This window comes from Pangasianodon hypophthalmus, chromosome 6, assembly GCF_027358585.1.
Source record: "Pangasianodon hypophthalmus isolate fPanHyp1 chromosome 6, fPanHyp1.pri, whole genome shotgun sequence".
Lineage (NCBI taxonomy): Eukaryota > Metazoa > Chordata > Actinopteri > Siluriformes > Pangasiidae > Pangasianodon > Pangasianodon hypophthalmus.
In genome coordinates this window covers 23,515,741-23,537,661 of record NC_069715.1, presented here as the reverse complement: position 1 = coordinate 23,537,661, position 21,921 = coordinate 23,515,741, and the positions used below count along the sequence as shown (strand labels likewise).

The following is a 21,921-nucleotide window of genomic DNA, read 5'->3' as shown; positions in this document are numbered from 1 at the left end:
CACGCTAATTTAACAAATGCACAAAACCTAACTAGCTAAATTACAAAACTAGTTAATTTACCTAATTTAAATATAAAATTAACATACTTCTTTAGTTGCAAGGGCGAATATTAAAGGCTGTATTTCATTTTTACATCAGAGGCAAATGAGACACCTCATCCTGTATGAAAAGGAGTAAAAATAAGGAGTAAGATTTTTCTTTTGGAAATTGACTTGCACTTCATTTCAATAATACTTGGCAGTACAAATGATAAGTAAGTAAGTATGTAAGTACAAATCTTCCAAAATATCTTCCTGGTCTTGGCTGATTGAAAACATTTTTAATTTTTGAAAAGAAAAATGAAAACATGTATTTTTTAAAATGTCCTTTCAAAGCTGCTGCCTCCAATTTCACTAAATCTCTGTGCACATGCATACAGGATTTCAGCGTAATCACTGTGGAATGAAGTCATCGATCATTTTGGAGCCACTTCATGATCTCACATGATCCACACTTGCTAATTTCGATGAATTTCATGTACTGCAGTCTTTCATTGTCCCACTGTTCCCTCGCTATATATTTATATCCTGTCAGCCTGCTGTACTTCCTTTAGCACTGACACATGCAGAGTGGCCCTGTTCCCATCCTGCCATCCTTCCTTTTCTCCCCCATTTTGCTGCTATCATTTGTCCTTGTCAGTTTGTGACTTCAGCTTCCCTACAGCACACTGGCAAACCCTTAACACTAACTCAGCAGGATTTCTAGTGCCTCAGAATTAATCACCCGGAGAACAAGAGAAAGAGAGAGAAGGGGGAGGAGGAGAAATAGGGCTCATCTCTGCAGTGCCACAGCATGCTACGACACAAACGCATGATGATAGCTGCAGGATTAGTGTTTATCTTTATCACAGAGTAGACGAAGTGTTGAAAATGAAAGGCTTAAATGGTCAACCATATGATGGAACATGTCCTTAGCAATGATAATTACTAATTAATAATTACTGTTATCTGTAACCATTAACCAAAATGCACATTAGCTGAACATATTGAACAAGATGTAATATTTTAGGGCAGCTATCTTGAACAACCAGAATTTTTTTTCCCCAAAGTTTACCAGACAGCTGGAAGTTATACAGATGATAGCACAGCTTTACTTTAGGATTAAATCTGCAAATACAGACTGTCCTTGTTATTTCACAGAACTGTTATTGAAAAACTAGTTTAACAAAGATAACGATTTGGATATATATTTTTTGGGTGAGACTTGTCAGCTATGTTGAACCAGTTTTATGCTGTGTGACAGAGGTACAGAGGTCTTTTAAGATCATTACTGGTCACATTGTATGAGATGATCCAAATAAAATTTTGGATGAATGCTATATTTTGTGCCATAACGTGTTCTCCATCTCAGATTATACGGTGATGATGAGCATTTCATTTCCCCATTGCAGCTAGTGTATCTGTAGCTGTCCCTTAAATTTCATGTAATCCCATGCTGATCTTTTAGACGAATGTCACTCTGAGAATTGAACTGGCAGAACGTTGCTGTCGACAAGCTTTGGTTACAATGGCAATAAAAATCGGCTGCCGGTGAGCATGCCAAATTTTGTGTTCTTTTACGATGTGCGATTTTTTTTTTTTTTTGCGACAGAAAAATCGGGTCAAACGTTGTACAATGTAAAGTCAGCTTTAGTCTCCTAGCTCCAGAGCAAAACTAAATACACCACAGACATCTTGGCTGACTACATTAGGGTTCAAAGTGTGTTTTTTTTTTTTTTTGGCAAATGTACCAGTGAGAATTACCTGAGGATTTCTGCAACATCCTAAGTAAATAAATAAATAAATAAATACAATTTTGATCAAATTCCTCATTTTATGGTGTCTAATCGTACAAAACACAGACATCAGATCACCACTGTTTATAATTCTACATAACATAACCACCAATAGAGCCAGAGTTACATTCACTCCATTGCACAAAGACGCAATAACACACGTCCTTACAAGAAAAGCTGTGATTAAGGCTATGTCAAATGATTTACAGAAATGACCTTCTATCAGCACTAGACATAAAACGAATAGCTCGCTGCACTGCAGATGCAGAACAGATTGGTTACCATTTAACTGACACACCAGCGAGCTGTACAATGTAAAGCACTTTGAGCTTCGAGCACAGATGGATAGACATCATTAAGAGAACCGAATTGGCCAAAAGCCTGGCAGCTCGAACACTGCAACTTTAAATTCCGCAATCTGCTGTGTTATGTAATGGACAAGTGGCTCCTACAGAGCCCATTTAAGCTGATTCTGTACTTTCCTGCCTCATTCAACCCCTTGTAAATCTTTTCCTCGGAATTCAAGGATTAGGAAGCTGCTTAGTAGTGGGAGGGTGCTGATAATCAGATTAATTAAAAAAAAACAATAATAATAATAATAATATGTCATTTCACTGAAGTGAATAAATGAACAATAAATGTCAGTTTAGAGATCTGATTTTTTTTTTCCATTTCTTCTCGTTTGCATTAAAATTTGGACTAGGTTAGTTACTAGGCCAATTTATTAGATACACCTACTTAATATATACACTCATTACCCATTTTATGAGGCTTACGTACGACGTCGATCATATATAGATCAGATTCACTGAAGAAGCAATCGGTCATGCCCAATATGCTCCAATACGTGTTAACTGATGTGGTCTTTCTTTGCCCCATGACCTTTATATGTGACTGCCTGCATGAAAGTAAAAGCTGCCTGCATCAGTGACTTTTTCTGTTGCATCCTGCGAGATCCCAGTCCTGATGCATACCTCTAGTCTGTAGCTAGAAGTGAAAGAGAGCATGATTAGCCATGCACTCTGAGAGGGAAGAACAGAAACAGAAAATCTTTGGTCTGGATTTATGTTTCTCTAAAGAAGCATGTGTTGGCCCTCACTCTCCCAGATTCTTATCCATTGTGCAATAAGGGATAGTTAATTAGAGTTGGGAATTGGCAACAAAACTAAGAGATAAATGGGATAAAATCTGAGGAAAAATTAAGGAGAAAACACATACGATTCAGGGTACAAGGGTGTTCATCTTCCAAAACACACACACACACCTCTACCATAGAAAAACAAACCATTTTGAACACTGAGTATGAGTACGGATAAAACCAAGTGAGTCAAGCAGATCTTGACATCTGCAATTCGTTTGTACAGTTTATTACTTCTGCTTCAGATAAGAATCTTTAATCAAAACGCCTTATAAACAGAGTTTATGGCTCAAAAACACAAGAGAAAGAAGTTCTTCCATCCATCAGAGTAAAGCAAAAGGTTCAGGGACAGCAGGCTGTACCGTCTTCGTAAAGTCGTCTTCCCTCTGCGTCACAGTTTAAGGCCAAAGGGTACATCAACGCTACGTTAAAAAAAGTACTTAAAACATTATTTAATGTCAATTTTTTTTTAAAAAAAAAACATCACTATTAACTCAGTGTTCATGACAACACGTGTTGCTACAGTTTGTGTTTTAATTTTGTCAATAAGAAATGTACATCCTGATTTTAAAGGGCAGAGGGACAGAATAACAGAAGAGAAAGTAAGCGACTATAAAAGGATGAGGATGCACTCTTCATGCACAGCATCCGTGTTTAACGTTCATGTTGAGTTTTTTCATTTTCATTGTTTACTTTTGCACGTGCAGCAGCCGCCCCTCCCGGTCCGTACCAGCGTCATTTACTTTCGTCGATGAGACGCAGTAGAGCAGTAGCCTATAGCATTTCATATTGCAACGGCCACTAATCTATTTCTGCTGTTCACACACTCATGGATATACAAAACATCTTTAAAAAAAAAACTGATTAAAAAAAAAAGACCCATTTAAATCACTTCATCCCATTCATAAAGTACCACAAACGTACAGACACAGCCAAAATTATAGTCAGATGAAAAGAAAGAGTGAATCGATGAGACGCAGTCTGGCAGATCTGATTCTGTTAGTTAAATATACAGCGTTGCTCCACTGTAGCATCCAGTGGATTCTTCATATACAGTGATGCCATCATTCTGGTGAGCTGTGTGAGCGGGCGGACACACACACACACACACACACACACACACACACACACACACACCCCATGTCCCTGACATCAGAAACTCTACAGGTTCCTGCCCACTAAAAAGACAGGTAGGGATAACGGGTGTGCAGTGGGGTTTAGGGTAGAAGAAGAGAGAAGACAGATGGCGCTGCGCTCGTCCGTGCTGAGCTAGCGGTTGTTCTTGGTCGCCTCTTTGGCTGCCAGGATCAGCGGCGTCAGGCTCGAGAGAGGTTTGGCCACTTTCAGGAACTGATGCTGAAGAGAAGAAACCGAGGCACATGTCATAAATCACAACAATCTTTCCTCTCACTCCCATACTTATTCACTTACTATCTATCATTTAAAGCTGTTCTTCTATTATCTCAGTAAAGGAAAAGAAATGTAGAGGTTGGACAAATTCTGAAATAGTACACAAAAAACTGTAGAGGCATGCCACATGTGCATAGTAAAGTCAGAACTAACTCTACTGTTAAAGCAGTCTGTGCTTTGTTGATTGTAGCTTAATTCGTATTCAACAAAATGATTAATTTGGTGAATTAATTAAATGCATTTTACCGAGGAAGGTGTATTGCTTAGTAATAGCTTTTCATTTGAGGCTTTCTCTGTGTGCAATGCTTGAGTCATATCACTTCTGAGTTACGTGTATGCGCTGTACTTTCAGTTCCCGAGTGTTCTGGAGGGAACACATCCAGCTCGTTTCTAACAGATCGGACTATTCTAAATCAGCCCTGTGTGGGAGTGATGAGGTGAAAGAAATGGAGGAAGAAATGCTCTACTGCATGTCTCAGAGGAAGTCAGAGATGGGCTGCATGTAGAAGTTTCTGGAACATCTCGTGCATCTCAAGTGGGGGTTAAAACAGAAATGTAATCATTGGGTTATCCCTTGTTTATAAGTCTTTTCTGTTTTTATTTTTTTTGTACTCCATCTTCTAGGACATTTTTTTTGGTAAGAATATACTGAAATACATAAACTGGATAATTCGAAGAGATGAAGTGATTACTTTTCTCAGTGTATTACATATAGATCATGCGGAACCCAATTAATGTGACATCTTTTAGTTGCTCATGAGTGATCAGCCACAATGTTCCCTCTATTTCAACTAGAGATATACATATTAGAAACCTACATAGCTGATAGTCTCATTCTATACAGTGTCTTGAAGCCACTTAATACTTCTCTTTCTGCACACTGGAGTTGTCTACGGATATAATGTAAACACAGACCAAAATACGACTATAATAAAAATTCCAAGGTGCCGTTAGAGCCAGGGCTTCACTGGCGCACACTCTGTTGACTACTTCGATCTCTAATATATACAGTATATGTATAACAGAGATCTCATCACACAGTGTGCTTTTATATAGCACATCACATTACAGTGGAGATTTTTTCCCCTAAAACCTGTCCTACGAAAGACTTCGTAGAGAAAGATTACGCACAACTCTCCATGCATACGCATACACACACAGTACTACCTGTAGAAGCTCTTTGGCAGAACCTCTTTTCTCCACATCCATCTCTAAACAGCGGTTGAGGAAATCTCGGAAAACAGACGACAGCTTCTCGGGGTTCTGCAGCTCTGGGGTTCCATTAGTGGCAATGAGATACAGCGCCTGCACAAAAACATCACAGTGTTCATTTGCATCAAATCCTAAAGGGGTAAATAAAAGTCACTGCATGGAAATTTTTCACTCAGCTGTAAATAAATCATAATCAGTGCGTGCTGCCATGCAATGATACATCTTCAGTGTTCAAATGGATAAAAACTGCCTGTAAAGCATATATACATGCAAATCAGGGCATTTACAATTTATTCTGAAATACATATCAAGGTGACCAGCATGCCTCGATACACTCCAGTGTTTGTTATTACCTTCAAATACACTCATGTATTTGTTAAATTGCAGGAAAAGTGTATATGATTTAGCTAATCGGTGGATTATTAAGATGAATGCTAAGTGCAGTATTTGCCATCGCTTCAGGACTTGTTCATCATGTCTCCTGCAAGAACATCAAGGAAACTAAGAGAAGATCTTATGATCATTTCTGTCTATCTGCTTTTTATGAGATTTCTTATAAATGGTATGGTAATCATTCATATGGATTTGGAAGTCAACATTTTCTGACAACTTATTAATTCACTAACACATCTGAAATTTTTCTATATTTGTCTTGTTCCCACTGTTTCTGTTCCTGTACACTGTTTGGACTAAGAAATATAATGCTTGTGCGCTAACTAGCTAAATCAATAGCCTTGGTCATTAGGCAGCTTAATCTCGGTGTTCATATTTCCAGTTGCCTAGCAGCAGTGTTCTCATGACTTTAATCACTAGAATAATATGGAATGAATAAGTAAGGAATGGGGTGTGCTGTTACAGGAAAGTAAACAACGGGGTGCTGTGAAGTTAATCATTTTTATTTAATAAAGAATGTTACGTCCCATTTTCTCGTTTTTATTTATTTATTTTTTTAAATCTGTTTATAGCTAATTTAATGTACTGGAACATCCGGGAAGAAAGTTAGCTCTTGTTAGCACTTACATCAGAGCAGCTATAAACAGTCAATCCCTCACCATCCTCTATTTCTTCTCTCTTTAACTTAATAATGTTACTGAGAAACCATAAAATGCAAATCCCTCCATCCTGAAGACTTTCATGTGGTGGAAACCCTAAAGGAACAGGTTACAAAGCACTGACACTGGAGACTCCTTCCAAAACATTAAATCAACATCTCCTCACAGAAAACTTCACTATATTAATGACTAAATATGTCAGAACAAGTGCATTACTATAACTACTGTCAGAGATGCTGTTCATAGAAAATGTATCAAAGAACTCTGTGTGCTATGCTGCAATTTTCAGTATATATTAATCTCCTCGTGACTCATCATCTCTCTTACCCTCAGAGGATTCTCATTGAGGTATGGAGGCTCTCCTTCAACCATCTCTATAGCCATGATGCCCAGGGACCAGATGTCTACTTTAGGTCCATAAGCCTTGCGGGTTACGACCTCCGGGGCCATCCAGTACGGAGTGCCGACCATGGTGCTGCGCTTACTCTGTTCGGGGGTGATCTGGGCGCAGAAGCCAAAATCAGCTGCCAAACACACACACACACAAACCCAGCAGTCAGAGGCAGGCGATGACAAGATATACTGATGCTGATTACTAGTGTTACCTTAGTGTCTAGTATCAGGGTATCAAGACTTGCAGGTGACAGTGTAAACTGGAAACAACTCAGCTTAAGAATGCTAAACACTGCAGTGCTGTGGCTCTCTAGTGCTCAATACTCATTTTCTGTCTGAATTTGTCAGTAAAATGTGACCACTGTGCCCTCTGCTGGTGGAAGCTCACACCAGCACTCACATATCTGGGTGAGAAGCAAACTGATAGAGATTATTTATACTGATTTAAATAAGCAGCGTTCAAATGTTTAGAGAGGAAAACGCCTGCAGAAATAATACAAATACATCACGTTAACTGTTCAGACACGTACTAGACATTCAGGGGTACTAACTGAGTTTGACGGAGCCGTCCATTCCCAGCAGGATGTTGTCGCTCTTGATGTCCCTGTGGATCACCTGGTTGGAGTGCAGGAACTCCAGGGCTTGAAGACACTACACACACACGACAGAAGAACAACTTAAATAAACTGTAAAAGACATGAAGAGAGGTCAAGAGCAAGAGAGAGAAATCTCTAATAGTATTATATCTCCTCAGATTATGATCACACACATTGTCAAACTATTCAATAACTGCTGTAAATAGGTCCTAATATTAATAGCTTACAGAAAAGAGCCTCTCACTTTCCTTGAATGTACAGCAGGGTCCTAGAGAGCTCAGTACAGACACTCTATCTTTACTAGTTTACACTAGGCCCCTTAGGCCTCCTTAGGGTCTGATCTGTCTTTACACTACTTACTTGCTTTAGGCTATGTACGCTAGTTTACAGGAGTCCCCTTTGCACTAGTCCACTCAGGCTACATATAGTACTTCATGCTAGTTTCCTTTACATCCACTACTTAATGCTAGCCCCTTCAGATAATGTGCACTATTTTACACTAGTCTCCTTGGGCTACACTAATAGATTACATTACAGTACAGTAGCCTTTCAGGCAGTTTACACTACTTTACACTAGGTCCCTTAGGCTAAACTACATTACTTTAGACTCAGACTAAATTACTTTACAGTAAGATTTTAAAGTTTTTTTTTTTTTTGGGGCTGTCTAAATTATTTTACAACAGACCCACTGGGAACAACTAGTAGTCTTGGACACCATTACGCTACTTTACACTAATGTTTTCGGGCTGTCTACACTACTTTAGGCCCCTTGGGATGCACTGGAGCACACAGACTACATTACTTAACACTAGTCCCCCTAGGGAGCCCCTACACTAGTAGACTTGGACTACATTACACTAATGTAATAGCATTTTTGGGCTGTCCACACTACACTAGGCCCCATGGGCTAAACTAGTAGACTTGGACTACAGTAGACTTGGACACCACTTTACAGTAGTCTTTTCAGGCTGTTTATTACATGATACTATTTTCTTGCTTTAGGAGATGTGTGCTAGTTTTATACTGGTCCCCTTTGCACTAGTCAACTCTATACGTTACACTGATTTCCACTGGCTACATTCACTAATTAATGCTACTATCCTCAGGTAACGTTAGCAGTCTGGGACAATGTTACACTACTTTACAGTAGTTTTTTTATGCTGTCTACACTACTTTAACACTAGGCCCTTGGACTACATTAACACTACTTTATAAGAGGTTTTCAAGCTGTCTACACTACTTTACACTAGGCCCTTGGACTACATTAACAATACTTTATATGAGGTTTTCAAGCTGTCTACACTACTTTACACTAGGCCCCTTAGGCCATTTTGGTGTTTTCTCTCTCTCTCTCTCTCTCTCTCTCTCTTGTATTCAGTCACCTACTGCAGTAGTCCACTTAACCTTCATGCTGTAGTTCACTCAGACTACACACACCACCTTACACAAGTCCACCTGGGCTAAAAACACTGCTTTACACCAGTGTTACACTTATGTATACACTAGTTCTTCTAAACTATGAATACTACTTTATCCTAGTATGTTCACACTTTACACTTTCCCCTTAGGACCACGTGAGCTACTATAAACTGGGTATAAAAATCTGACAGGCTTAAAACATCTTTCACTCACCTCTCGGCACACAGCAGCGATCTGCGCCTCGTCCATGCACGTCTCCGTCACCACATCGGTCAGAGAGCCTCCAGCCAGATACTCCATCACCACCCACAACTCGTCGCCAACCAGGTAACTATGGCAACCAGACAGCACCACGGCAACACACTGCATTACACAGAGTAGCTACGGCAACCACACAGCGACAGCCTGGGGCAATACATTAGTGCCGAGATGGAGTGGTAACCATAAAGACAGAGAAATCCATCCATCTACTCCCAGGGGCAACATTACAGCCCAAGGAAAAAGGGGGTATCTATAGAAACAGCCAAAGCCCCATGGACCTGCCATAACAGTGTTATACTGACAGGGAATTATGGGATAGACTAGCAGGTCTCATTATGTGAAAATCATCACATATTTTTTGCGTACCGAAAAAAAAAAGTGATATTCGCACACAATACTGTTTCCGTGGACACTTCAAAAAATCACCATTCCTTATATAGAGTTGTTTTCTGATTGGCGATTATATGCTTTCGTCTTAAACACTGTGTTCAGAATAAATCCAGCTTTTTTTTTTTTAAATCTTATTTCCAAGCTGTCATTGGACAACCTTTATTTTATGTAACCTGCTTATTGCCATTTATAAAAAAAAAAAAAAGTTCTATGTATATAAGTTCAATATAAAAAAACATGAAAACAATTTTCAATTATTTTTACAACAAAATATATTTTTAACATGGTGTGTAACTAAAGATTTAATCATGTTTTTAATACAACAGTGTAATAGAGAATAAATGTTTAGTTATTGTGTATGTATTATTTATCATATTTATTAATTATTGTTGATTATCACTTATTAAAGAATAAATAAATAAGAAGAAATCAAGAATAAATACAAATAAAATAAATAACAATAAAAAAATGTGTATTTGGTGGCTCAGTGGTCAAGGTTCTGGGCTATAGATCAAAAAGTCATGGTAATGCTCAGCCAAAATTAGAATGTTGTGTCATATGTACAAAAATAACCCTTAAATAAATAATAAAATGAATGAAAATAAATAAAATATAGCTAATCTGAAATTTAATGTGTCAGATGAATTCCGGGTTCTTCTGACTCTGTTTGTAGGATAAAGTATGTGTGTTAATGAATGGTAATGAAACACTCTAATTGTGAGTAGACCTGGACACTGTCTGCGCTTCCGATTGTGATGACCTTACCTGTCCAGGTAATTAACGATGTTGGGATTCTTGTTTTCCCTCATGACCAAGATCTCATTGATGATGAGCTCCTTCTTGGGCTGCTGCTGCAAATTCATCTGCTTGATGGCCACCTGAAAGCCGTCGAGATAAAAGAAATCCTTCAGCGCCATGGTAAAGAGCCATGAAAAAAAAAAACCAAACAAAGGCATTCACACAGCCCATTAGGCCTCTCTCACACTCGTTCTCCTCCTCTTTTGCTCTTTCATTCTCTCCTCCAGCCCAAGAGTGGCCTTTGAGTAAAAACCTGCTTTCATTTGATGAAATCCCACACATCAATAGCTACTGAAAGACACATTGTTCTTCATCTATAGCATCGCTGAGGTTCTCCTTTTACCTCTTGTCCTGTGGCGATGTCTATTGCTGTGTAGACCGTTCCAGACGCCCTGAGATCACCAATAAAGAGAACGGTTGAGAGTTTTAAAAGGTGTATTGTAAAAGTTTGCCACTGTTGATGATACAAATGTGAAAGAAGACTCACCCCTGGCCAATCTTCTCAAAGCGTGTGTATTTCTTCTTTGGATCACCCACACTCACTATACTCCCTAAACACAGAGGCAGAGAAACCTCATCAGACACAAACATAGAACTCAATTAGGATATTTAGTGAGAAATGTTATATCTTGTATGTGTGTATTTTTCTCTTTCTCCTAATGACTAAGAACTCACAGATGCCCGCCAGACCAAAGTGTACTAATGTAAGGAATAAAATATTCTCCGTGTATATGTATTAACCCGTTGGCTTGGCATGGCATTGGAAGAGATTTGTTTTTCTGTTTTGGAGATACATTATTGTCCACTTGGTTCTTGTCACATGCCACCACATCATCTCTGCTCTGGTTTTGATAAGTTTGCTCACAGACGACATCAAGTAAGAAATATCGAGCCATCAGATATTTGGCATGTTTATTTAAACTTAAACTACTATTTATTGTATTAGTTAACATTAACAAACCATTATTTCAGCATTAATAAATCCTAAGTAATGCTAAAGTAACAAAGTAAGTTAACAAATGTATTAATTTACATTTATTTAAATGCAACTGACTAAAGTTTATGTTAATGTTTAAAAGTAAGTCGTTATAAATGAGCAAAAATTCAATTGCAGCATGTTTCTTAACAGTAGTCTCCGAATGTAAATTTTAAAACTTGCTTTTTAGACTTACTTCTGAATTCTGCCAATTAATAACCACAAACATGTTCATTAAAGTGTTTATATTGCTCATTGCGGAGCTTGACAGTATGAATATTGGTTAATGCAGGTGTGGAGTATTTGGCATTTACAAAAAGCTGAGAAGAGGCTTCACTGCATCAAACACAGCTCTCCACTGATTTGTTTTTTTTCCTCCTTTTTTGTTTGGTAGGTAAATTAGCCTTTTCTTTAAGAGTTTTTTTCTTTCACCCGATTGGTTTGGGCTCTCAAACGAAAAGAATTATTGCCTAGTAGTTATCTGGCTGTTGTGTGTTTTTGTCTGGTGAGTAGAAATGGAGAAGTTTTGGACATCACCCACACGTTATAGTACAGTCCATCCAATGATACAGGCCATAATGGATGGAAAGAATAAGAAAAAGAACATACCAATCCATTTTTGAATTTTCGATCTGAAATGGACAGTAGATTTCTGCTGATAATCAAAACTGATCTGATATGAACAATCCCTTCGTAAGCACGATGACTTTAATGCTTCCTCACATCACAGGTGTTCATGTGAAAACTATGGCTCAAATATGTCCAAGCTGACCTGACTGATCCAGAGTTTCAGGATAATCGAAGTCAAATGTCGATACACAGTGCATCCATGAGGAAAAAAAAATCAGAGTGAGACAAGCAAAGTCATTTGTCAGTTATTCTCATGGTGGATTCATGGGACCTGTTCACTTCCTCTTCAAATCCAAACAATCATCTCACATATTCTCAAAACAGCAGTCAGACCGACTCATGCTGAGATGTTTCCACTGAACTGGAGAGAAAAACAGGACACTAACAGTTGAAAAAAAAAACCCAAGAGAAACATTGGTTAACAAAAGAGAAAAAGAAAAAAAAAACAGTGACAAAAAGGACAGAGGCTATGGACAGAACACTTTGGTAAAGGCTGTGGATATAGTTTATGATGCCTAAGTGTTCACTTGAGGCCACACAGGGAACACACTCACACAAACACACACTAGGAGTGTTAGTTAATTCAGTGGAGAAGCCTGGCAACCATGGACCAGGGACACTTTAGGAGTCCTGACTGTAATAGGGTGGAGGAAAGACACACTGGAGGAGTGATAGGTTCTGAAGCAGCAGCCCTTTCTTACCAGCAGAGGGCGAGCTGAGTGCATCTGTAGCATGAGTGTTTAATAAAATACAGACTCTTAGAGGAATCTGAATCTTGGAGCAAAATATTAAGTTACTCATTCAGGAAGTGTTAGTCAGTCATTTCGCTATCAACTCAAACAACAGAGTAATAAATGACTAAGAATTAAATCAGGTTAAAACTATTTTAGTGGTATTACTAGATATGCCTCAAAACTGAGTTTGTGGAAAAGAATCTGAAATGAAATTTACAAGGTTGCCCCAAATGTAGTCAGTTAACGAAGCTGTTTTTGGTGTCCGAAGTTTGCTTGTTTAGGTTTGCACTGGAGACACTAGGCCAATGTAGCTAACGAGTAGCTAACAAGTAGTGGAAGTTTATAGCTACAATATAAGCATTATGTAAACCGCCTTCCTAAATAGCAACTACTTGTGAGCAACATCAGTGCGAAACTAAAGGAACAAACATCAGATGTCAAAAATGTCTTGACTGATTAACTAAAGTGTGGGGTTTGAGTAAAATTTGTGTAAACTGTGTAAACCTTTACGTAAAAAAAAAACAGCTTGTCATGATAGCTAAACAGTTTGATTAGCTATCATTTGTCAGTTATCATTTGTTAGTTGTTAATATCAACAGTTCACACATTTTAACGTGACAGCTTGCATTACTTATTACATATCATCATGGTGGAATGTTAATATACGCATGTGTGTATGCTTTTATGCAAATACAAGCAGGAAGTGAGCGGATTATAGGACAATTTTGTCTCTAGAGTTTGCAGGCATTGCTAGCAGCGTGAGAACGATAAACATGGTGTGTAACTCTTACGCAGTTTCTCCAGAATCTCCTCATCTGACATCTTTTTCTTGCGGTTCTTGTCGGCGGCACGTGGCGTGGTGGAGGAGGCTGCTGGAGTGGCGCTGCTTCCCTCAGCAGGTGGAGGAGAGACGGGGGACGGGGGTGCATCTTTGGCAGGGGCGGGAGGCAGGGGCTCAATTACTGAGCGGGTATAAATCTGTGGAGTGGCAGAGAAAAGCTTCAGGGGAGGCACTGCTGAGATTCAGTTTCATTTATTTATTCATTGAAACCTCGAAAAAGAGACTGAGGGCAAGCTCTCATTTACAACGGTGTCGAGTTACAAAGAGAACGAAGACAAATCAAAGACACAGAAACAGAAAGTCATTAAGTAAAATATTTACAACCAGACATAACTGGGATTAAATATTTAAAATGGCCCAGAGTAAAAGGCGAATCCAGTGGCAGGAAATTACAGAATTAGATATTCGAGCATACACAGCAGGTCGTGGATGAGGGATCGGGGGAACTGCTGGGCATTCTGGGAAAGAATTCTTTGACTGACTTGAAGGGGGAACATTATGCTACTGAAGCAGCGTGTACAGGTTTTTAGACAACAGCAAAAGGTGGACAAGGGCACATTAAGGGGTGCCACATAATGACATAGTTCCTCAACTGATCTGGTCAAACCCCATTTTCGTCCTAATTTGGTCTTTCTCTGAGACACCTGAAGCTAGCCACTGCATTTTCGTAAACTGCTGCTCATGCTGCTTCGGAAGATTATATTAATCTACCGTGCCTGAATTGGCTGTACTGGTTTTATAAGTCAGGAGTGTTAAAAGTAATTGGTGAATCTGTCTGATGTCTCTTATTATGCCTTCCATGCATGCTTAAGTGCAGAACCTTTTCTCATTTGCGTTTAATATAAAAGTTTTGACCTTTTTTTTTTTTAAAGACATACCATGTGGTTTCTCTTAGGAGATATAAAAAAAAAACCACCAAGAGGGAAGTCAGGTGCAGTCAGATGTTAATGTACTGTGGCACCATGGCGCCAAGCAAGCGAGCGAGCGAGAGAGAGAGAGAGAGTAAAGAGAGAGATCTTCTCATACACATAGTAAGTTCATTGCTAGCACACACACTAATACACAAACTTGAAAACAGAGGGAGAATTCTCCAGTCCAAGTGTTGAGGAGCAACACTCTTTATCCTTAATCTCAGAACAAAGGCCTGTGTGTTGGGTCTAAATTAAATGCCAGCGTGGCGTTCCCCCGTCTCTGACTCCAGCAGGAGACGAGTGGAGCATCAGCATACTCATTATTCCAACTGCGGAGCAAACATGCAGCCTGATGTCTTTAATCCATTTAGAGCGGCTGCCTGGGTCTAGGAGTAACCCAAGCTTTACTCAGCAGTGTAAATGAGGCTAAACTGAATCAGTGTGATATGAAGCAAATAATCAGTTTCACCTCAGGTCAAGAATGATGGGACACTACAAATTATCTTAACAGACATCACAGCATGAACACAGTAAGTAAATACAAAAAAAAAAAAAAAAAAAGGGACCATACTAGAATGGATTCCACAAGGTGTTGGAAATATTCAAATGGTCAACACTGACCAGAATCTCAACGGTTCCCATTCTACCACATCCCATTGTTGGATTCAGATCTGGTGACTGTGGAGGCCATGGGACCAGTGTGAGATGACCTGTGCTTTGTGACAAGGTGCATTATTATGCTGGATGTCGCCATTATGAGATGAGTAAACTCTGACAAGAAAGGGATGCACATGTTCAGCAACAATACTTATATAGATTTTGGCTTTCAAATGATGCTGGATTGGTATTAAGGGGCTCAGTGTATGCCGAGAATACATTCCCCACACCATTACCACCCCCACCAGCCTGGACTGTTGACACAATGCACATTGCGTCCATGGATTCATGCAGCTCACGCTAAATTCTGACCCTACCATCTGAATGTTGCGGCAGAAACTGAGATTCATCAGACCAGGCAACAATTATCCAATATTTAACTGCCCAGTTTTGTGAGCCTGTGGCCACTGTAGCCTCAGATTCCTGTGCTTGAGTGCCAGGAGTGAAATCTGATGAGGTCTTATGCTGCTGTAGCTCATCTGCCTCAAGGTTCTGCACGTTGTGTGTTCTGAGATGCTTTTCTGCTCACCGCGGTTGTAAAGAGTGGTTATTTGAGTTACTGTAGCCTTCCTGTCAGCTCAAACCAGTCTGGCTATTCTCCTCTGATGGACAACCAGAATCCCTTTTCTTAAATCTTACTACAGTTTGATAGACTACAAGAGTACACTTAGTGGTTGCGTTTACACTTGTGACAATTTACAACACACTTCACTTGCCTCCCAAAGCTGGACCTTATGGAGATGATAACGTAGGTCATATTTGAACTTGATTTTGGAAAAGTATGAACAGTGTGTGCTTAAAATGTATTTATTTACAACTGAGATTATAGATCTTACACTGGCATTCAAAGCATATATATGAAGATCTGGACATCTGGATTTTATTACTTGCTACTAACATTATTAACACAGCTACAAAAAAAAATAAAAAATCCAACTGTCTGGCTTATCGAATACATTTGAGTTACAAAGTAAACTGTGTATTCATCTAACAATGTTTTAAGAATTTTTTTTTAACTTGTATTTATACCTACTTGTGACCTGATCACAATCTCCATAAGTTCTTTATTTAAATATACATATATTCTGTTTGGTATCTATATATTTGTTTAACGTTCTGAAATGCGCATTAAGGCTTTATTCCTTGCATATTAACGAGGTCTTAATTAGGAGCAAAAGAAAGAAACAGTTTAATTTGAATTGATCGTTATTATAAACACATACACATACAGTGGCCTGTCAATGAAAGCCGTAACATGTAAAGGTAATTTCGACACAATATGAAGATTAATAGTGCTATTATTATTCTGTAACTGCTCAGGCAACGATCACAGCAATAATGCACATTAAAATGCAAGCTAACTAAATCAATAAAATATCCAGACACCACCTGCCAAGACCCAATAAAAATAAAGCCCCTCTCAAATAATTAGCCATTTGGTGTTGAAAATCAGACCAGGGGTATCTGTGTGTGCGCATGCGTGCATGTGTGTGTGTGTGTGTGTGTGTGTGTGTGTGTGTGTGTGTGTGTGTGTGTGTGTGCATGCGTTCAGATTTCAGCAGATCATCCATCTCATGTGGTTTAGAGTCAGGTTTAATGAGGCTGAACTCGTTCCACATTCATATCGGCACTGTCACACACAGCAGCTCCGTTTGGCCTCTTTAATCGTATAGCGTCTAAACTCGAGCTTCCTGTAATCTTCCTCAGAGACATCATGTGAATGAGACGAGACTTTTCTCCATCTCCATTACTGTCTAAGCCTCCTAACATTTACACTCCCACACTCACTCGCTCTCGTTCCCTCCTTCATTCCCTCCCTCTGCAGAGTGAGGATTTTTTTAAGTGGATTTTTAAATGATTTCTCTTATACTGGACTGCTTCATTTCTTCACAATAAAGTTCTCTCCTCCCTTTACTCACCTCCATCTGTCCATCCTTCACTTCCCACTTTCACTCACCTCCTTCTGTCCTTTACTCTCCTCCTTCTGTCCACGCCCCTCCTTCCGTCTATCCTTCACTCCCCACTTCCACTCACTTTCTTCTGTCCTTTACTCACCTCCGTCTGTCCATCCTTCACTTCCCACTTTCACTCACCTACTTCCATCCTTTACTCACCTCCTTCTCTTTATCCTCCCCTCCTTCAGTTACCTCATTCTGTCATTCACTCACTCCCCACCTTCTCTCCCCTCCTTCTGTCTATCCTTCATTCTCCACTTTCACTCACCTCCTTTCTTTCACGCAGCTCCTTCCTTCACTCACTGCCCTCCTACACACCTCTCCTTCTGTCTATCTTTCACTCCCCTCCTTCTGTTCATCCTTCACTCCCCTCCTTCACTCTCCTCCTCTCCTTCACATTCTGCCCCCCTTCACTCACCTCCTTATATCTATCTTTCACTGCCTTCCTTCACTCTCTTCCATTTCCATCTTTCACTCCCCTCCTTCACTCACTCCTCTCGTTCACTCTTTATGGAATGATTTTTAAAGCAGTTAGTCCTTTCAGGCTGACTCTCTCTGCCAATCCCTCTCCGCATTTATGTGGGTTTTCTATTAAAACACATTCCACTTAAAATAAACACTCTGCTAAACTTTTCTTTCATTTTCTTTTGGACCTAATTGCATTTTGTCAGAACAAAAACTACATTTTCTATTTTAAAAAAAAATCCATTCTCATAGGAACCAGACAAATTCCCCGCAAAATTCTTATTGAATTCTTAAGAAAAGTTCACGTTTCCTCAACATTGTAGAGACAAAGTATACACAGTGGCATTTTCACTGAATAAAAATAAACCTGAAGCTACACAAATCTGTTCCACAATTACTTTGCTTGGAGACACATGGCTGATTCAGAGTGCTCATTATAAAGCCCATCCTACCAGTGCTACCTGAGCCACAAAGGAGAGAGAGAAACAAGACGGGAAAAAGAACCAGAGCGGGCAGAGGGGAAGAAACGAGAGGAGGGAGGAGAAGGTAAAAAGAAAGGAGAGAGAGCAATGCGAGTGATGGGAAAGTCATGAGGATCGAAACACAAACAAAGGCAGAAATTCGAATCGTGCGTGTAAGCTGTACTCACGGATTTGGTGTGTTCGGGTCGGGGAGCGATCACGGGTGGCGGCGTGGCCTCGTCCTCATCCTCGTCCTCGGATACGGTTGCTACGGCGGGGGTTTCCGACACAGCTTTGGAGTTCTGCAGACGGAAAGAGAGGCTGAGTAGGCAGACAGCTAGCTTTACGCTTTGGCTGGAATAAATGGCAGTGTGTGGCCAGGACTAGAGCTGAGAACTGCTGGCCTACATCACCTGCATTAAATGTCAAATGTAAGCGAATATAGCTAGCATCTGAAGTGTCAGAAATTCCCTTTTAGGAACACAGCTACAGCCTTATGAGGCACAGCAACACAAAACTGTCCCATCATGCCTCTCCTCTAAAGCCCAGTGAACATGGCACCTAAACTGCACAGTCAGCAAGGTCTGAAAAGAAAAAGATGCTGATTCACAGTGCAGAACGTGTGCCTGTGAAAGAATGTGTGTGGTTTATGCAAGAGCATGAGTGTTTGTGTGAGAACGTGTGGTTTCGTGGGCTGCGATTTTTATGTAGAGTTCGGGTCCCCTAAGGGCGCCTTCACATCTATTAGTCTGTTTGCTGTGTACAAAATACAGCAAAACTGATAGCTTTAATTCGGTAGTTTTGGTAGTTTTCTGTATTTTGTCTGGGTTATAATGCATCTAAACAAACAAAAAGGCAAAAAAGATATTGGTGAAAAGCCACGTAGGCCTGAAAACATATTTGCAAAAATATAGCGAAAGAGTGAAGAAATCTTTTTTTGTGTATTGCCTGGAGTGATTATTTTCTCTTTTTGCTCGTCAATCCAGATATCTAGAACACATTTCTGCAGTGCTACAGCTCTGTCCTTTGGCTTGTTTTTTCATCTACAACTCGAAATACGTGTCATATTTGGTTCATTTTCTGCAGTTGGGTGAAATTGATTCGGGGAGAAATCGCATAATAATAATTCAAATGTATTATGGTGACCCCCACGTATCATATAAAAAATGTGATATGAATGAATAGTGTAGCAATACTGAAAATGTTCTCTCTGTCTGTAGCAGTGCCTTTTTGTTCAGTGGCAACAGGATGAATGTAGAAGAAGATGGTCAGTGTGTTAGTCTTCTGTGCTTCTAAGCAGAACGCAACACTGACACTCCCATATTCCAGGAACTGTAGGGTGCATTGAGCCAAAACTGTGCATGACTTTCTCTGTTTGAAAATCAGGATGAAACACTGACACAGATGGCAAAATGACCCAACCTCAATCCCACAGAAAACACGGGGAATTTTCAGCACAGCAGCTGAATCGCCAAAATAAACTCTCAAGGCACTGGTGGAATGTTTACCTGACAAGACCAGCGCTGTTATCAAGGCGAGGAGTATTAGGAATGAAATGAAGCATGAGACTCATCATTTTGTCCGAGGAGCTTACTAATACTTTTAAATAATTTGCATTTGGATGCAGTTTTTAACGTTATCATTTGACTATGGGAAAAAGTGCAAGAGGGTCAGACAGAGATTAAAGTGAGTGTGTATGAGTTAACTATTTGTGTATGTATGTGAGAAGCCACTGGGACTGAGTTCTGACTGTGTGCCAGCATGAAGCTGTGATAAACCTCATCCTTCCCACACACACACCTACACACACAGAAGCACATTGAAGCACTGAAGACTTACCGGAACAGTGGAGGAGCTGTAACTGTCCGAGCTTTTATCTGAAGAAAAAACAGACAGGACAAACCCCGTATGAGGACAGAGTGGAATAAAGTGGTAACCTCTTCTGTAAAGTTGCACTGTGTGTGTGTGTGTGTGTGTGTGTGTGTGTGTGTGTGGGGCCATGATCATCATACACAATGAATCTCTCACCTGTGAAGCTCATGTATTTCTGGCTGTTGGCCGTCTCTTTGGAGTCGTAGAACTTGAGCACATCCAGGACGGCCTGAGGGTTCTTCTTCTGCTCCAGCTTAGTGATGTTTGACGTCTGGAGCAGACGAGCCCACTGCTCTGGCATACCCTACACACGCGAAACAGAATATGCAAATGAATAATATACACACAAACGCACACAAACGTATATAAATAAATAAATTATATATATATATATATATATATATATATATATGGCTATGTTGAAGAGCTGCAGCTCATCTTTTCATATCAAACTTGATCCCCTTTCACATGTAGTCCTAGATCACTTACAGACTTCATACACAGTCAAGGCAGAAACTTAGACCTTGAATCTGAAGCAAAAATTTGAATTGGGCAACAACGCCTGTAAAGTGAATGTGGCCTTTAAACACAAACATAATTTTCATTCTCTCGCTTTCCACCAGCAGCCAATCAGAGAAAGCGTGTTGGCAGAAACAAGTGTGATAAGTAAAGTGCAGCAACCAATAAAAACAGCAAGGAGATAGGGGTTCCCGCCTGTTCAGTTATACAGTGATAAGAAGCTCAGTTTACTCAGTTTACTGAGCTGATTCTTTCAAACTGAGCATTTCAATGAATCAAACCTCTGATTCGTACGATTCGGTTTCACCTGGGCAAATATAAAGGCTCAGGCTTATCCAACAACATCCGGAACTAAAAGCGCTGTGCGATATCTTTGACAAATGCCACAAGCTTTCACACTGTGATCTATGCTCATGAAAGAAGATGGAGGCAAATGTGAAACAAAAACAAGGCAAAAAAGTTCAAGAATCTGAATACTTGAACATTTTTTATATTTTTCATAGGCTATTTCATTTCTCAGTGGATTTCAAGTCAGAAAATGGTTCAATTGACAGACTCAGGGAGTGAATTGATGACTCAGCATCACGATGAATCTCAGAGTCAGAACATTCACTAGAAGGTTTTTGGGTTTTTGTTTTATTTAGTGAAAAAGAAAAAAAAAGGGGGGGGGGGGGGGGGGGGGGGGGGGGTGACCATTTTTAACAATGATAGCATTTGGTGCACTGAACTTCACCAGTTCCACTCATTTCAATTTTATTAGTCATGCGTCAGAAAACGTAAAGTGCATTCAAAATATTAGTTCTTAACATATTAGGCTACGTGTGTACATTTTGTGTTACTGTTTTATGAGGTTAAATTATCACACTGTTAGAATTGTACTAGAAATATTTAAGAAATAATACCAACACTGAGTAAACGCCACACAAATTCTGATTCAGGAGAACTGATGCTAAGTAAATTTTTTAATTTTTAAATTAACTTTTCTACTTTAAAGCTGCACATTAACTTTTACAAGAGGCTTTAATATGATGAGTAGTGGTAATTTTACCATGTCTGCCTGTGCAGAGTGACATCAAACTATACGCAGAAAAAGATTTAACATGTTTAGAGATAACAGTGTGTGATACAGCGTTAAAAAAAAAAAAAAAACACATACACAAGTCTGCTTGAGATACTGAACAACTCAGTGAGGTGTAGAAAGATTTAGTTATGCAGTTTATCTGTGCCCTTTAACTTCCTGTCAGTCATATACTTAATCATACAACCCGAGCACTGGGAATACAAATGTACCGTAATTTGTCACACTATTACTGTAAATCACACTGAAACAGAAAGTGAGAAAGTGGATCTGAAAGATAGACAGTGTGTTGACCTCGATTTAAGGAAGCACAACAGTGCAGCTTTGTCTGCAGAGCTA

The 21,921-nt window shown here is 39.5% G+C and overlaps 1 protein-coding gene across 6 annotated transcripts in view; it reads right to left on the bottom strand.

The window, feature by feature from the left end:
• Positions 1–3,165: 3,165 nt before the first annotated feature.
• Positions 3,166–21,921, bottom strand: part of pak1 (p21 protein (Cdc42/Rac)-activated kinase 1) — a 68,011-nt gene continuing 49,255 nt past the window's right edge. For all 6 annotated transcript variants that reach the window (XM_026913325.3, XM_053234871.1, XM_026913324.3 and 3 more), the window contains 12 exons: positions 20,142–20,289; positions 19,953–19,990; positions 18,302–18,415; positions 13,615–13,801; positions 10,971–11,034; positions 10,827–10,875; positions 10,451–10,563; positions 9,248–9,365; positions 7,571–7,670; positions 6,954–7,150; positions 5,530–5,667; positions 3,166–4,308 (listed from right to left, as the gene is read on the bottom strand). In XM_026913325.3, coding sequence (XP_026769126.1) covers positions 4,222–4,308; positions 5,530–5,667; positions 6,954–7,150; positions 7,571–7,670; positions 9,248–9,365; positions 10,451–10,563; positions 10,827–10,875; positions 10,971–11,034; positions 13,615–13,801; positions 18,302–18,415; positions 19,953–19,990; positions 20,142–20,289 — 1,353 coding nt within the window. In that variant the 3' untranslated portion in view covers positions 3,166–4,221. The remainder of the gene's footprint in view (positions 4,309–5,529; positions 5,668–6,953; positions 7,151–7,570; positions 7,671–9,247; positions 9,366–10,450; positions 10,564–10,826; positions 10,876–10,970; positions 11,035–13,614; positions 13,802–18,301; positions 18,416–19,952; positions 19,991–20,141; positions 20,290–21,921) is intronic.